The sequence below is a fragment of the Peromyscus californicus genome, unplaced genomic scaffold, assembly GCF_007827085.1.
Source record: "Peromyscus californicus insignis strain IS unplaced genomic scaffold, ASM782708v3 Scaffold_13__1_contigs__length_99412109, whole genome shotgun sequence".
NCBI classification, from domain to species: Eukaryota; Metazoa; Chordata; class Mammalia; order Rodentia; family Cricetidae; genus Peromyscus; species Peromyscus californicus.
Window position 1 is genome coordinate 2,656,883 of NW_026294424.1, and position 16,326 is coordinate 2,673,208.

General features: G+C 52.7%; 1 protein-coding gene across 4 annotated transcripts in view; it reads left to right on the forward strand.

Annotated features, from left to right (window-relative positions):
• Window positions 1-16,326, forward strand: part of Sorcs2 (sortilin related VPS10 domain containing receptor 2) — a 390,666-nt gene that overhangs the window by 326,736 nt on the left and 47,604 nt on the right. For all 4 annotated transcript variants that reach the window (XM_052736096.1, XM_052736097.1, XM_052736098.1 and 1 more), the window contains exons 4-7: window positions 1,066-1,230; window positions 7,277-7,350; window positions 10,292-10,356; window positions 13,351-13,469. In XM_052736096.1, the coding sequence (XP_052592056.1) occupies window positions 1,066-1,230; window positions 7,277-7,350; window positions 10,292-10,356; window positions 13,351-13,469 (423 nt within the window). The remainder of the gene's footprint in view (window positions 1-1,065; window positions 1,231-7,276; window positions 7,351-10,291; window positions 10,357-13,350; window positions 13,470-16,326) is intronic.

Below are 16,326 nucleotides of genomic sequence, written 5' to 3' on the forward strand. Positions count from 1 at the left end.
GCATGGAAGGCAAGTCCCTATGGGAACAAGATAATGAAGCGAGCTGGATGCTGTGTTGCTAAGTCAGCCACAGGCTCAGGGTTGAGCTGAGCTTCAGGGTCAATCCCACTTCAGGGAAGAGGTGCAGAACAGTGGAGACTGTAAGATGGAGGGCAGGACCAGATCCAGAGGGAGGAACGGATGGATGATGAATGGATGTCAGGCCAGCAGTCAGAGCTGGCCCCGTCAACCGTGGGAACTGAGTTAACTTCGAGGTGGTCGGGAATTCTCTGCTTCATGCTCCTTGATACACACGTGAGTCAGACGACAGGTCACCGTCATGGTGTCAGGTGACCTCTTCACTTTATGGAGTCCGGGGAAGGGTGCTGCACCCTTTCCTCAGTCTGCTGTGCCTGGTAAATTCCTGGCATGTTTTTCCCAGTGTGGTGTAGTGCATTCAGATAGGGGCCGGTTTACTTTGATGAATCTCAAGGGTGGACCACCTGTCTGCTTTTAGGAATAGGTCGTTTCGCCGGCCAGGTGGTCATGTTTACATGCCCACCAAGGGACAGACATCCGCCCCTGTGTCTGTGCTCAAAATGGGGCCAAATGCTGCTGGTAAAAGGGACTCTTTGCAAGCAAGGAAGAGCTCCAGACCCACTGTCTACGCAGCATGGAAGGTCTTAGAGCAGGGTGTGCTCTCAACCCTCGCTCTCCCAGGCTTAGAGTATGGGTACATCTTTTCAGAGGACACTAGTTAGCTGACTGCAGTGGCCTTGCAGTAACCCTCCCACCCCCATCCTCCCTTTGAGTTCTACACTGTCACCCATCTAACTCCTCATTCTTTTCTTCAGGCCAACACCTCCACTCCCGTCACCCACTTCCCCCACACACCCACACTTGCCTCAGCTCTCTCCAGAGCCGACTTTCCTGTATGGTAGAGACCTTGAACTTCAGGATTCCAGGTCAAGCCTCAGCTCTGCTACAGTGCCTGCTTGGAGCCTCCATGAAAGAGTGGGGGTGCAGTGAAGGAGAACACCCCTCCCAGCAGTAACCTCGATTTCAGCCTCACATTCTGTGTTTCAGATCATCCTGGTGAGCTCGTCCCTTGGTGACCGGGAACAGAGCCTCTTCCTCAGCACCGACGAGGGCACCACCTTCCAGAAGTATCCTGTCCCCTTCCTCGTGGAGACCCTCCTCTTCCACCCGAAGGAGGAGGACAAGGTTCTTGCCTACACCAAAGACAGCAAGGTAAGGGAACATGGGATGTGAGGCCACATGACCCAGTCAGACAAACACCAGGACAGAAGCAGCTCTTCCTGTCAGGGGACTCCGAACCCCCAACTGGTGAGGCAGAGCCTTGCCTCACCTCAACACTGCCCTTATTAACATACACATAGCCCCTGTCAGTACAGGGAGTCTCACACTGATATCATGGGTGTGTGTTAGAATAAATGGAGGTGGCAGTGAGTGGCCCTTGGCACATAGAGGCCTGTGAGCTGGGTAAGGAGGTTCTAGATAATGTCAGACCCTTGCCCTCTGCCTCTTCTCCTCTGCCATAGGCTAGTAGATGCTCAGGTGGAGGGGCACTGGATAGTTTCCTGTAGCCATGGTGGCCAGTGACCACATATGTGTTTGTCACAGACCTAGAGGCCAAAAGTGTAAAATTAGTATCTCTGGGCTGAAGTCAAGTGTCCCTAAGACTCTGGAGAGAGCTGGTCTCCCCTTTCCCAGACCTGGTGGTCGCCATGTGCTTTGGGTTAAAGTGGCATTGCTGTATCTTCCAGGGCAGCCAGGTTAAGTCTCTGTCCATCCTTCGAATGCCCCCCGCATGTGTACATGGACATGTTTAGTGTACCTGTGTCCATGACTACATCTCTGAGTCCTCCCACAGTCCCAGTCTTTCATGAAGACAGAGGCAGCTCCACCCCAGACCCACCAGATAATCCCTATATCCTAAAAAGCACCTCTAGAAAGCCATTTGGGGCCATCTGAGGCCATGGTCACTAGTTCTAAGGATCAGAATATACCTGTCTTGGAGCGGAAGGATAGCCTGCCACCACACCATACAGCAGGCAAGAGAAAGGTCCCGGTAAGGGAGGCTGGCCCTGGTGACAGCTATGTAGTGCCGGCCACACTGTGGCCATCAGGGAGAGGAGCAGGAAGAAGAACCACGGCCCCTCCCCTCCCTTCCCTCCAGCCAGTTTCTGCTCCTGCCTCTTTTGGCTGTACCCCATCAGAGGCCAGAACAGCAGCCAGTGGAAACTGCTATTCATCAGCCCCTGGGACAAGGACAAGTGTGAGGGCCAGAATGGATCCATCCAAGGATGGATGGGTGGATGGATGGATGGATGGATGGATGGATGGATGGCAGTTGGTTAGATGAATGAACATATGTAACTGAAGTGCAGCAGCATGGTCCCACCTTCCATGTTCTTCCAGGGCCCTGTGTCTCTTCCTTGGTGCTAACACGCAGTTGTGTGTTTCTGCTAGTGTTTGGTCCCAGTCTCCAGCCCACACAAACCAGGGCTGAGTTCTCTGAAGGTAGCTGTGTTAGATTTATATTTCACCATCTTAATTTCAAGTGTTTTCTGAAAATATATGCTGGGTGGATAGATTGTGGATGGACATAGGAAAGGATGGATGGATGGATGGATGGATGGATGGATGGATGGATGAGGGGAAAGGTGGAAGATTGGGGATGGACATGGGAAAGGATGGATGGGTAGAGAGGTGGGTGGGTAGATGGATGGATGGGTGGGTGGGTGAATGGATGGATAGGTGGGTGGATGGATAGATGGATGGATTGATGGATAGGTGGATGGAGAGCAGTTGGTTACATGAATAAACATATGGGTTAATGATAAATTCCTACTAACAGGGAGCAGCCAAGTAAGAGAGCCCCAAGTGAAGAGTGGTGGTGGCCAGGCCCAGCTTTCCCAGAGTCCAGCCTCCTTGGCAAGGTCTAACACATATTGTCTAGTGTCCCTGGCCTGTGGTTGCCTGTCTGTTCCTATCCCTTTCCCTCAGGGCTTCACACCCTTCTGGGTATTAATAGTGCTACTTAGCCTTCCATGTAATTAGACTAAAGCGTGGCTACGGCGAGTTATTTTCCTGAAGAAATTGACTGTGTTGCAATTGCTCTTTAATTTATGGTGCCCTGAAAAATTAATGGAGCTGAAACCTTGGTTATTTTCCTTGGCTCTTTTCTGTGATGACAAGGAAAGAAAGGAGAGGAAAAAGGTTTAATTGCTGTTATAAAAGGAATGAGGGATTTGGGGAAATTAGTAAGCGATGGCCATCTTGAGTTTTTTTTGGGGGGGCTTGGTGGTCTGTCAACGCTTTCGGATGTCCAAGAATCTGGGTGTGTAGTGGAATCATGCCAACTCTGGCTCTACAAGCCTGCTGTTAGCCAGGCGTCCAGACACTGTGCTGAGAGACAGACATCGTGAAGCCCCCTGGCTCAGTGCACTGGGAATTGGTCCTGGGTCTTCTGGGAGCTGGGACTCTGCTGGGTTTTGCTGGAATCCTCTGCATGCGGTTCCTGGCTACTAGGGTGCTGGCATCCATGTGGCTCTCATTTGGGGAGCATGCTGTTCTCACCACATGGGTGGAACAAAACACAGAAACTTTACCAGCTTCAGTTTTGACCAGAGTCATACACCAAGCCCCAAGCCACCAGGGCAAGCACAAACACGATAGGAACAGGACTAAGTTTGTCACTGTCTGACTCTTTCCCCCTGCTCTCCCATTCCCCCACCATTCCTTCTTCTCTTCCTAGATGTCTGCCCTTGCTCTGACAAAGACTCTACCTCACTTGGGGTATCCTGCCTTCCTCTGTTCCTTCCTCACTATGTCATATTTGGGACCCAATCTGAGGTACCTTACTTCAGTCTGGCCAGACTTCCTGGCTGACACCCAATATATATTCCTTCCAAGTCTTAGCTGGCTCCTGGGACCAGGAGGCCCTTCCTAACCAGCTCTCTGGGGCCTACTGTCTCACCACGCACAGCCTCATCTCCTTAGGCTTGAGCTGTGGATCTGCTTGCTGGCAGAGCTGAGGTTACTTACTTTTAAGATAGGGTCAGATGCACGTTGTTTTGCTTTGCTTTTCCTTACATTTTTTTCCTCTTCCAGTCAAGAACCTCTTCTGGGTCTGGGGAAATGGCTTGGTCTGCAAAGTGCTTTCTGCACAAGCACGAGAACCTGAGTTCAGATCCCCAGCAGCTATGCAGAAGCAGAGTGGACATTTGCCTCTGCACCCCATAGCTGAGCATGCCGTCCGGGACATGCTAGACACCAGAAGTACCCCAAGGAAGAAAGGAAAATGCCTCTTCTTGCTTTAGCTTTCCAAACTCTGTGAATTTATTCCTCCTCTGACCCAGCAGTCTAGCTGCAAGGGAGTCAGTGCAATGACAGGCCTTAGTGTCCCCACCTATGAAGACAACAAGGCATTATGAGTAATGGGGGGATGAAAACTGAGGATCTTTAATAGTGATGCTATCACAGACCAGGGCAGAGATGCTGCCCCTCTGGCCTCATATGAAGGTCACTGATGTGTACTCCTAGGGTGCACCTTCCCTTAACATCATCTTCTCCTTGCCTTGGCTGCATTTTCTCACCTTACCCCTTCTCAGGGCAGCAATGCCTTAAAGCACATTCCATCACTCTCCTGAGATACACCCCCTGGAGCCGATCTACCATCCTGCCACAGGCTACCTCTGCAGATTTTAGCTACAGGAACTAGGGTACCCCTCCGATGTTTGTTATTGTTTATTATCAGCGTTTATCTTTTATTAAGCAGAAGCATTCTATTTCTGCAGCAATTGATGGTGGATAGTAAAATCACTGTCCCCCATGAGAATGAACTGGAAAGGCTCCATAAAGCTCTGGGATGGGCATCATAAACACAGCACATTGGTGGTGATAACAATGATAATGCATTTATGTGGAAACTTTGTCACTAGGCCCCTAAATGATTGTCTTCTTGACTGACTGGCTGTGGATGTAAGCAATGCTCTACCAATTTGCAGGTGGATAACCTGAGTCATGAGGTGGAAAGGGGCAAGCTCCAGTCATTCAGGTGACCCAGAGAGTGGGCCAGGGATGACCAGCCATCCTTCCTAGGGACACAGCTTCACCATTGACATAGTACTGTGAACTTGGGTCCATGAGATGGGAATTGCTGCTATGCACAAATGCTGTTACAGTGATGGATGTGCTTACCTCTCACAGCCTTAGTTTTCTCATCTTGTAAAGACAGAAAAATTGTTCATCTAATGGTTGTGCTGGTAAGTGTGTATGTGCATGAGTGTATGTGTCTGTATGGACTTGAGTGTGTGTGTGGGGGGTAGGATTTCAGTGAAACAGTGTTTGATATAGCTCACAGCCACAGTGAGCCATGTGCCTTGGTAGTTGTTGACCCTTAGGTCATGCCAGGCCCATGTCCAAGGGCTCCACTGGGCACAGGAGTACCTTGTCTGCCTGGCAGTCATCCTAGGGAGGAAAACTTCCCTTTTTAAAGCCCTTTTACAAATGGAAGGCAATGCTTTCCTCTCATGTGCTCCAGAGCAGGTGTCTGAGCATAACGTCCAGCTACCTGTTAAGCTTTTTGGCATCCAGCCATGCTTACGTGTCTAGCCTGCACTCACAACTCTCTCAATTTCTGCTCAGGAGAGGTGAGTGTTCCCATAGAGACCACTCAGTCCACCAAGCCAGAAATACTTAATCTCCTGCCCTTTCTAACTAGCCCTTGCCCCACGGCCAAATGTGCTCATTCATTCAGAAAACTCACTGGCATACCTGGCAGACAAGAATCCATTCAGCAGTGGTGCAGGTGAGCCAGGCAACCAAGGGTACACGGAGATGGGAAATGGAGTGGAAGAAAGAGAGCCTGGAGCTGGGGGCTCCAAACCCAGGGCCGATTGCCGGTGCACTGTTCGGAGCTGAGGGGCTTCCACGGCACATTGCCCAGATGCTGCCACTTTGTGAGGTGATTGAGATATCCACTACACCTTTTTAAGGCAGGGATGTGGAGTCCTAGTTTTTAAAGCAGGAAACTGAAATTTAGAAGAGCCTGGGACCTAGGCATAATCCTGCAGCTGTGGATGAAGGGCTCTGATAGAAACCGTGCCTGCTGGAATCACAGGCTCCCCCTTCAGAATGTCACTGCCAAGGATGATGTTTGATGGGTGAGGGAACCAAGTGCCATACAGGCACAGAAAGCAGAGGCTGAGCCACAGACAGCTGCCGGTAACAGATAGTACCACACAGCTCTGGACCTCGTTCAGATGAAGATGGACCTCAATGTGCAGAATCATGTGGGACCAAAGGGCCTTTCAATGTCCACATGTCTCCAGGAACAGAGGAAGGGCACAATAAGTCAGCGCTGGAGGAGACACCCATAAAACGCATGCAAGAATGCAAGTAAAAGGTGCCCTGGGGACAGTGGTGACAGACTAGTCATGTCCATGCCTACTCTCTCAGTATGGGAAGGGTTGGCATGAAAACCATTTAAGGAAGACATGAGATGGCAGGGCCAGGTACATAGGAGAATGAGGGAGGTGTGTGTTGGGGTTCACTGTGTTTATTGTGTAGCAAATGCATGCCTGGGTTACCTGTTCTACTGCTGGGCACCGAAGCTGGCCAGCTGTGAGTGAGACTGACCGTTTGGAGAGGGGAAGTCAGTCTGCCTCCTTCAGGTCCTTCCCACTGCCCCACCCTCATCATAACAGACAGAGGGCCTGGCCAGCAGGAAGCCAAGGCCACTCTACTCAAAACTTCTCCCTGACCTGCCTGAGGGATGAAGTCACAGCCCACACTGGATATGCTCTTCACCCTCAACCAATAGCCTCTTCCTTGGCTGCCTGCAGACAGCAGCGATTCTTGTCCAATGAGGTCACCAGGGCCTGTGCAGAAATGTCCCACAGTGGGAGTTGGACTCAGGGAAGTCCTGAGATGGGCTGGAAGAGGAAAAGAAAAGGCAGGGGTCCCACGTGAATCTGCCAGACTACATGCACCACCCCAAGCTGGAAAGGGAGAAGGCACCCACCCTAGGGACCCTTGGGTGTTTGTCTGTCCAGCTTGGGCCGGACACCCCCAAGAATTCGCCTACCAGCCAGACTGAGTGAGAAGACCTCTGTGTGGAGTCCTCTCTTTGACTTCAGTCCTTGGTGGTTGGCCTCCAGCTCCGGTGTGCCTGCAGGACGAGAGCGACATCCCTGGGGGGAGCCTTGTAGCAGATCCCTGTCACTCAGACCTCTCTGACAAAGCTCTGTCTCTTTTGTCTGCCCTGCAGCTGTATGTGTCGTCTGACCTGGGGAAGAAGTGGACACTTCTACAGGAACGGGTGACCAAGGACCACGTGTTCTGGTGAGAGTCCTTTCCAGCCTTTATCACAGGTCTTGCCTCCTCTTCACCCTAGGGGAACTCTATGGTCCTCTGTGTGCTCCTGGGGATGTCCGGGGCTCAGCATCCCTCAGACTTTGTTCCCTGGTGACTTTGAGAGATGTTTAGACCCCACCTTGTCCTCTGTATCCACCTACTTGGAGGAGGTAAAACACAGGGACCCTGGCGCAGTACAGCTCAGGGTGCCTCAATGCTCTTGGTTGCCCTCTTCCCAACTCCTCACCAACTCAACCCCCATCTGCTCCTGAGAGGTACCCTGTGTCAACCTCCCATGCTCCAGGACTGCCCAGGCCCTGTCTGCCTAGGCTCACTTTCCTGTCCGGCCAGTACCCTGGGGCTCACTCCTCTGACCCATGACATCACAATGTTCAGTCCTGCCAGGAACCAAAGACCCAGCGTGCCCAGCAGCCTCCGAGGGCTGAAGCTGGGGAGAGGATGAATGAAGGTGGAATGGGCCCCAGGTCCCAGACAAAAACCAGGGGTGCTGGCTCCCCATTGGCATGACCTCCTGGGAGCCCTTTCAGGGACTTGGGCAGCTTTCCCAGTCAGGCAGCTCTGAAGTTCAGGAGGCACATGATAGCTGTTCGGGCAAGACCATAGAGGACAGACACCTGCTTAGGGTCCCAGGCAGTAAAAGGGGAGCAGGAAACCAGGGCAGCTGGCTCGGAGCTCACACTGTACCCGGCTGTGACCATGGTTCCCTTTCTAGACTAGCACCTACCTGTATGGGGTTTCTCTTGCATGTACACACATACATGTACTTTATGCCCTTTCTGTCTTAGTGCAAATGGACCCAAAACGTTGTACTGGTCTCCCAGCCAGGCCACAGTCCTGTCTCCTATGGGGATGCATGCTGAAAACAGCCCCTTCTAACCCTCTTGTGACTCCATGCTCTCCTCACAAGGATTCGGTTCCCATGTACCGGAAGTTGGTTCTGCACACTGACTCCTGGCATCTGTGCCCTCTGCTCCTAGGAGGAAGTGATGATTGCCCCTCTGCAGCAGCCCACTGGAGTACCCTCCCTGAAACCAGAGGGCTGCTGTTAATCACAGGCCCCACACTGATGTCCTTTGTCAGGAGCAGAAACTGCCCATGGAGTCACTCCCAGGGGGTGGGGACGAAGGTCAAGGAAGTGTGATTTCTGAGCTCCGTGGACACGAGGACCTCAGGGAGACTGTAGCACTGCCACCTGTCCCAAGCTAGGTTAAGGAGTGTCCCAGCCTGGCTCATGGAGACTCTCTGGCTAGAGAAAGCAGCCCTGGGATGCAGGGACAAAAGGGCTAGCCTTGGACAAGTCAGATTGGCTCTGCCTACAAGCTTCTCCTGTGGCTCAGGGCTGTGTGTGCTATGTGGGAGAACCATAGGATGCTTGGCAATGCCGCTGGTTGGATCCCTTCTGGAATGTGGTGACAGGCAAGGGTCGGCCCCTGTTGTATGCCACAGATAATGTTGTTTTGACAGCTTTGTCCTTGGATTGGCCGCAGAAAGCGCCAGGACCTCTGCTCTGTCTCAGGCCTGAGTCATTAGCAGTGCTGAAGGCACACAACAACACCGGCTCCTTAAGGAGACCCCAGTGGGGGCGGGGGTGAGCAGCAGGTGCCTGTTCTGGGACTGTCGCCTCCCCTCAGTGGTCAGCAACCTTGGAGTAAAAACCACAAGAGCAGACGCTGGCCAGTGCCTTGTTATGAGTGAGCAAATGAGTGAGTGAGGGAGTGAATGAGTGAATGAGTAAGTGAATGAATAGGTGAATGAATGCAAATGAAGGACTAAGTGTGTTATGGGTGGATGAGTATTTAAAAGGCACCTAGCATGTCCCCTGCTCCCAGGACCTGCCAGTGTATGTAACTATGGCCTGGGTCCCTACGACCTCTGTACCAGGAAGAGAACTTCCTGCCCATGTGCATATGTTCCCCCCTCTCCCTCCTCCCTCTCCCCTCCCCCTTCCCTCCTTCTTTGTCTCTTTTCTCTGGTTCTCCTATATAAATGAGCACATCTGGGGTTTGGAAGAGGGGATGTGCTGGCTGGGAGAGGTCCCAGCCTGAGCTTCCTGACCCCTTAGTCCTCGTGTCTTACTGATCTCTGTCCCCAAGGCCTGGGATGGTGCTGGCAGATGGGTTCCACTGGCTCCTGAGGTGCTGTGGGGCTTCTCTGGGTGTCCTGTGGCTGCCTTTCTCAGGCTCAGCACAGGCTTCTCGATAGCGTCCCTAAGACACGGACCTTAAGAGCAGGCCATATGGGCTCTGAGAGGAGCAGGACTTCTGGGTCAAGCAGACCTGGTGGGAGCCTCAGGCCACCCTGACTAGCACCTGCGTCCTTGGACAAGTCACACAATCCCTGGCCTGTGAGATCCAAGACTCAACCATGGCTTAGGGGAGCCTGGTGTAGGTTGGCAAGGGTGAAGGAATACTGTTCTCACAGAGCCTCTGCCAACACAGAGGGGTTGGGAGAAATGTGGAAGGGGTTTTTCCCAGCATCCCCTGTGATGAGCAACTTAACCAGTCAGCCATCAAGGGCAGCCACTCAAATCCAGATCCTGGTTGGAATCCCAGTGAACCTGTTAGGGCTGTGTGACCATGGGCATGTCTCTACGTACCTATGAGTTTCCCTCTGTGTAGATTTGGGCCAGAGGTCCCAGCCTGTGCCTCAGCTGAGGTGGGAGACCCTGGAGAAGAGGTGAATCTTATAAACAGTCCTATGAGCAAGCAGGTGCTAGCTTCATCAAGCTTTATCTAGCCTCATCCAGGCTCCTGTTGGAGCTTGTAGGTTTAGTGGGGAGGATTGTGTCTTCTGGACCCACAGAACAAGAGCTATCTCAGACCCAGAGAGGCCATGTGGTCCATGGAAGCCCAAGGAGAGGGTTTAACCACCCCTTTGCTGATGCTACCTTTGGCCAATTCTTTTCTAGGGCTGTGTCTGGAGTGGACACTGACCCCAACCTGGTCCACATGGAAGCACAGGACCTCAATGGAGGTAAGTGGGAGGTGGGCACCCACGGGTGTCCCTGAGCATCCTTGTCCAGGGATGCTGCTCAGCCTCGCTTGTTCACTGGTGCATCCTCAGTGGCCATCCCTGTAGACCGACCTCACTGTTTCCTGGTGTGTCATAATTGGAAAAGCACTTGTTTCCCGCTGGGGATGAATTGAAGTGGAGGAGCCCAGTTCTGTGGAAAGTCTATTAAAAGGGCAATTTGTTCCGGCTCCTGAGCATTGAGTGTTTCCTACTGTATGGCCCCACCCAGCCTGGCTGAGGGCTGAGATGGCTCAGGGTCTCTGTCACTCCCCTCCCACAGGCAAGGCTGGGTCACCCCAACTAGTAGCTTCCTGCAGCTTATAGCCTCCACACTGAGCAAGCCCACTCAGATATGCATGTTAGTCTCTTGTGTTGTGAAGGTGACAGAGGTCATTGTCTTTCCTGGCAGTCCTATGCAGCTCATAGGCACCAGCCAGGTGGAGTCCTGGGGATCCTGGGCAGGTAAATCTGGTCCTCCTCCCTGTAAAGCAGGAAGGGGGAAAGGAAGTGGGTTGATGCATGTGTAGTGGCAACCATTGGGTCCACACAGGTTAGTTCTCTGTGCAGGTAGCTGCTGCCAGATGATGACATATGCTGTTTCCAAGTTATCAGCCAGGGCTCCATACCTCAAAGGGTGGGACCAAATGTTGCTGTAGCTGCTGTTTGGGTAAGCATGGAGCAAAGTTCAGAGAGGGGGCCATTGGGTCGCCAGGTCTTAGGACACTTACCTCACGTGGGGATGTACAAAGGTGATCCCCAGCAGGCTCCACATGGCAGCAGGCCTGGCTGAGGGTCCGGACATGCTATGCCCCAGGGGAAAAGATGAGCTGAGCCTTGGATCAGGGCTGTTTAGGTCCTTCACAGAGCCTCCACCCTAGAGGAAGCAGTCTGTGTGCAGCAGCCTGAACTCTGCATCAAGAGGCCCTGGACCAACTGGGCTCATGAGTGGGACCCTCCCCAGCTCCTGAAGACTTCACTTCCCCACTCACCAGCCCCCTGCCTAGAGCCCTGCTGGAGCAGTCTTCAGAGCCCAGCAGCAGACCATTCAAAGTCCTGAGGTCCCATCTCCTAACCTGTCGACTCCATTATCCTCCAGCCAGCCAGGCCTCCCGAGGACCCTGCTCCAGGCTCACCACACTTCTGTTAGCCTAGCTGGGGCTGCCTGTCCCCCTTTATCCGTCATGGGGTTTTCTCCATCATCCTCCGGCCACTTTTCTGCCAGTCACTCCTCAGGACTCCACAGCATCCTAACACCCAGCTTTCCTGTGCATTCCCCTGGCCTGAGACTGAGTGCTGATTGGCTCTCCTCAGCATCTCCAGCAGAACTGTAAAATGAAGCCAGATACTCTGAGTCCACCCCTGTGTGGGCATTCTGCCTGTGTGATGGACAGAATAATGCTCACTGCTGTCGCCAATAGTGGTCTCCTCTATTTATCTGCCTCTCTCTAGAGCTGCAGTTCTCACTGCTCCCAGGAGCCAGCCCTCCATGACAGTCATTCACTGCTTAGGACCTTCCTCCAAGCAGTTTCCTCATGAATAGTGCATGAATGAGTGTGAGAGTGAGTGAGTGAACGAGTGAATGGATGAGTGAATGAGTGAATGAGCAAAACAGTGAGTGAGTGAATGGATGAGTGAGTGGGTGAATGAGTGAGTGAATGAGTGAATGGATGAGTGAGTGAATGAGTGAATGGATGAGTGAGTGAATGAGTGAATGGATGAGTGAGTGAATGAGTGAATGGATGAGTGAATGAGTGAGGGAGTGAATGAGTGAGTGGATGAGTGAGTGAATGAATGAGTGAGTGAGTGGATGAGTGAGTGAGTGAATGAGTGAGTGAGTGAATAAATGAGTGAATGAGTGAATGGATGAGTGAATGAGTAAAACAGTGAGTGAGTGAGTGGATGAATGAGTGTGTGAATGAGTGAGTGAGTGAGTGAATAAATGAGTAAAACAGTGAGTGAGTGAATGAGTGAGCAAATGAATGAGTGAGTGAGTGGATGAGTAAGTGGATGAGTGAGTGAGTGAGTGAATAAATGAGTAAAACAGTGAGTGAGTGAATGAGTGAATAAATGAATGAGTGAGTGAGTGAATGAATGAGTAAAACAGTAAGTGAGTGAATGAGTGAGTGAGTGAATGAATGAGTAAAACAGTGAGTGGATGAGTGAGTGAGTGGATGAGTGAGTGAATGAGTAAATGGATGAGTGAGTGAGTGAATGAGTGAGTGAGTGAGTGAGTGAGTAAATGAGTGAGTGGATGAGTGAGTGAGTGAGTAAATGAGTGAGTGGATGAGTGAATGAAACAGTGAATGAATGAGTGAGTGAGTAGATGAGTGAGTGAGTGAGTGAGTGAGTGAGTGAGTGAGTGAGTGAGTGAGAAAATAGCTGAGCAGTGAGTAAACAATCCAATGCTTGAGTGAGTGGAGTGTCCTCGGTGTGGCTAATTCCAATGGTCCCGGAAACACCTCTCAGGTTGGAGACAGCAGCCTCCTGAAGAACCCCAGTTCAGTTTGCTGTACTGGACCTCAAAGTCCTGAGGTCCCATCTCCTAACCTATCGACTCCATTATCCTCCAGCCAGCCAGTTGCAGCTTTGGCTTCCGGTTAGGGGAAAGGTGCCTAGAGCCACCTACTTCTGCCCAGTAGGTGCCCAGGTCTGTGAGAGGGTGGGGCTTGGACTGGGTGTGGCCTAGAGAGGTTCCTGGACTGTCTGGTTGTCCCCTCCTGTGGACAATGGCTCTCTGACATGCCAGCAGTCCCTCTCTGGGAGCTCAAGAGATCTTGAGTGGTCCGTGGTCCCACTGGGCTGGCAGGCATCATAGCAGGTGAGGCCCTTTGAAAAGTGAAGCTCCAGACCAAGCCAAGGTGCTGGTGTTACAAAGTGGTGGGAGCCCAGGAGGCCTCCCTGCTATGGGAGACCTCAGTGGGGTCTGCATGTCCTGCCTGCTCTTGTCTCCTGCAGGCTGTCTGTACTTCACCTGCCTGATCCACAACTGCTCAGCTCAGCCCCACACAGCACCCTTCGCTGGCCCCATCGACCGTGGCTCCCTGACTGTACAGGATGAGTACATCTTTCTGAAGGTGAGTGCTCCAGGTGCTGGGAGATGACAGTGCCTGAGCCTTTACCAACAAAACAGCACTTCATTTCCAAATGCCACTTAGCAGGGCTCAGTGTCTTTGTGCCTGTACTGTGGCTGGAGCATATACAGAGGCTCCTGGCACCAGAACCTTGGCTCAAGATTGTTCCTGACTCCTCCCTCTGACCATCAGGCTCCTCCCCACCATCTGGGGCCCACTAATTCAAGTATACATATTTCACTTGGTGCCTTTCATGCTTTGGGTCTTATCCTGGGGGCTCTGCACACTGCTGCAGCCCTCCCCTACCTCAATATATATCTCAGGCCAATTGGGAAATGCTAGAGAACACTGGCAGGGAAGCTTCTTGACCCCTCTAGAGTAGGAAGCCTGGGCCCTACTAGACTGTCTGGCCATCATTGTCCTGTTTTTCTTATGCTCCAACAAAGTATGGACAAGAATGCCATAAAGATGAAGGGTTTCTTCTGCCTTACAATTCAGGGGATACAGTCCATATGACAGGGGAGGTATGGCGGCAGGAGCGTGAGGCAGCTGTTCGGTTGCACACAGAGAGCAGAGTGAATGCTGGGACTGGCTCACCTTCCCCTCTGGTTGCACAGAGAGCAGAAAGTGGATGCTGGGACTGGCTCACCTTCTCCTCTGGTTGCACAGAGAGCAGAAAGTGGATGCTGGGACTGGCTCACCTTCTCCTCTGGTTGCACAGAGAGCAGAGAGTGGATGCTGGGACTGGATCACCTTCCCCTCTTTGTTCAGTCCTTGCCCATGGCTACATTTAGGGTGGTTCCCCCTCCCCAATCAACCAGCCAACCATTCACAGCCAAGCCCAGGGGTTGGTTTCCATGGTGATTCTAAATCCCATCAGGTTAACAACCAAGACTGACTGTCACCATCTCCAAACTCATCTACAGAGACAGGCCATTTCCTTGGATCCCACTGCTGGTCCCTGCTCTGCACTCTGGAACCTTGTGATACGAGCTCAGAGCTTCTTGCAAGAAAGCTCCAGTCCTGTCAGCAGAGGGTTCTCCAGGTTCCCATACTTCTCCCCTGCCCAGTCTCCATGGCACTCCTCCCTCAGCATGGGCCATCCTCTCCCAGCCTGGCAAGGGGCCCTGAGCCCCACTTGTCCTAGCTCTGTCAACAGTGGCCATGGCCATCAAGTCCTCCATGCTCCGCATTTTTACCTATGGGTTCCCGAACCTGTCCCTTTTGGTAGCCACTGGTTCCCACTCCCATTCTACAATGGTTTCTGTTGCTGGAGAGAAAACCAAGTCCCAGAAAACACAGAAGCCCTGTCAAGCATTGCACCTAGGACTAGACAGCATCCCACTTCTTCTCTGGGCATTCCCCCACCAGGGCTGAGGTAGTCCAGTGGGGACCCACTGCTTCTCCTTGCCTGGCTCACATCAGACCAGGTGACACACCATCACCTTCCAGGGACAGCTGGCATCTGGCATGTCTCTTGTCCCACAGTCACATCTTTGGTCTGCCCTGGTAGAATGGTGCGAACTTGGGAATCAACAGGACTCCAGAACCTCTCTGGCAAGCCATACTTGGGGCGGACCCAGAGCCTCACCAGTCTTAGAGTAAATGCAAGGTTGCCCCAGAAGGGATAGGTGGAAGGCCCGTGGGAGGACACACCTAGATATGGCAGCTCTTTCTCGGTTTACCTGGAGCAGGAAAGGCCACAGAGCTGAGGCCGGGATGGGATGCTGCTGCTTCCACTATTCTGAAGCTGTGCTTTGAGAAGGTGATGGAAGATGACAGAGGGACACGGCTCTGGAGGGCCACTCACCAGACCATACAGGTGTCAGATGCCAAGTTGCCACTGCTTGGCTTGAGATGAGCCACCAGACCGCCACTGAGCCTCTGTTTGCTGAGTCTCCATGTCCTGGGCTGATGGTCCCTCCCCAGACACCACAGCACTCACACAGACAAGCGCCCCGCTGGACCCACAGGTGGCACTGTGACTCCAGCCATCTGACTCGCTCTAGCCTGTGAGCAGCTCCCCACAGTGTGGTCACTCTAGGAGTTATGGATAGTATAGAAGGAGCTGTGTGGGTCTCTAACCTGCCCCGATTTTGCTGTTCAGGACAGTGCAATGCAGCCTGTCCCTAATCCACCCCCCAGACTCTGCCTTTCAAAGCCTCTGTGCATTGCCCTGCCCCCAGCACCTGCAGGTGGGAAGGACCTTGGAGATGAGGGTCTCTTTCCCACTATGCCTCATGGAAGGCCCTGCTGCCTTCACAATCAGTTCCTGGCAGGATAGGGGTGGCCATGCCCTTGAACACTAATCCTCCACCAAGGCACCCCAGTGGCCTCCCCAGGAGTTGAGAACAGGGAAACCTGGCTCTGCTTCTGGCCCTGAGCTTATCTACCAGACGGGCTCTGGGAATGGGCCCACCAACTTCTTTGGGCCACTCTGCCAGGCATAGCATCCCTCACCTGTTGGAGGTCTTCTGTCTCAGTGAGTCCCAGTGTGTACAGGTTTCTGTGCCTGTGGCTAGAATACAGCTTCAAATTCTAGCTCTGAGAAAGGCTCGGGGCCAGCTGTGGGTGACACTGGCTTTCTGAGCTCAGTTTCTTTGGAGATGGGATGGTGCTCTTGGAGTAAGTGAATGGGTGGATGATTGGATGAGCAAGTGAGTGAGTGAAAGAGTGAGTGGATGAGTGAGTTCCGGGGGGCTGTCCTTCCACTTCAGTGGGTAGCTGCTGCTGTGGGGGAAGGGTGTCAGACCTTCCCACCATGGGGACCTTTCTCCAAGTCCCCAGGACCTTGGTGTGTCCAGGTCACAGCAGTTCTACGGAGGCCTGGACACCTCTAAACTGTAGAGTCCCTCCTTTC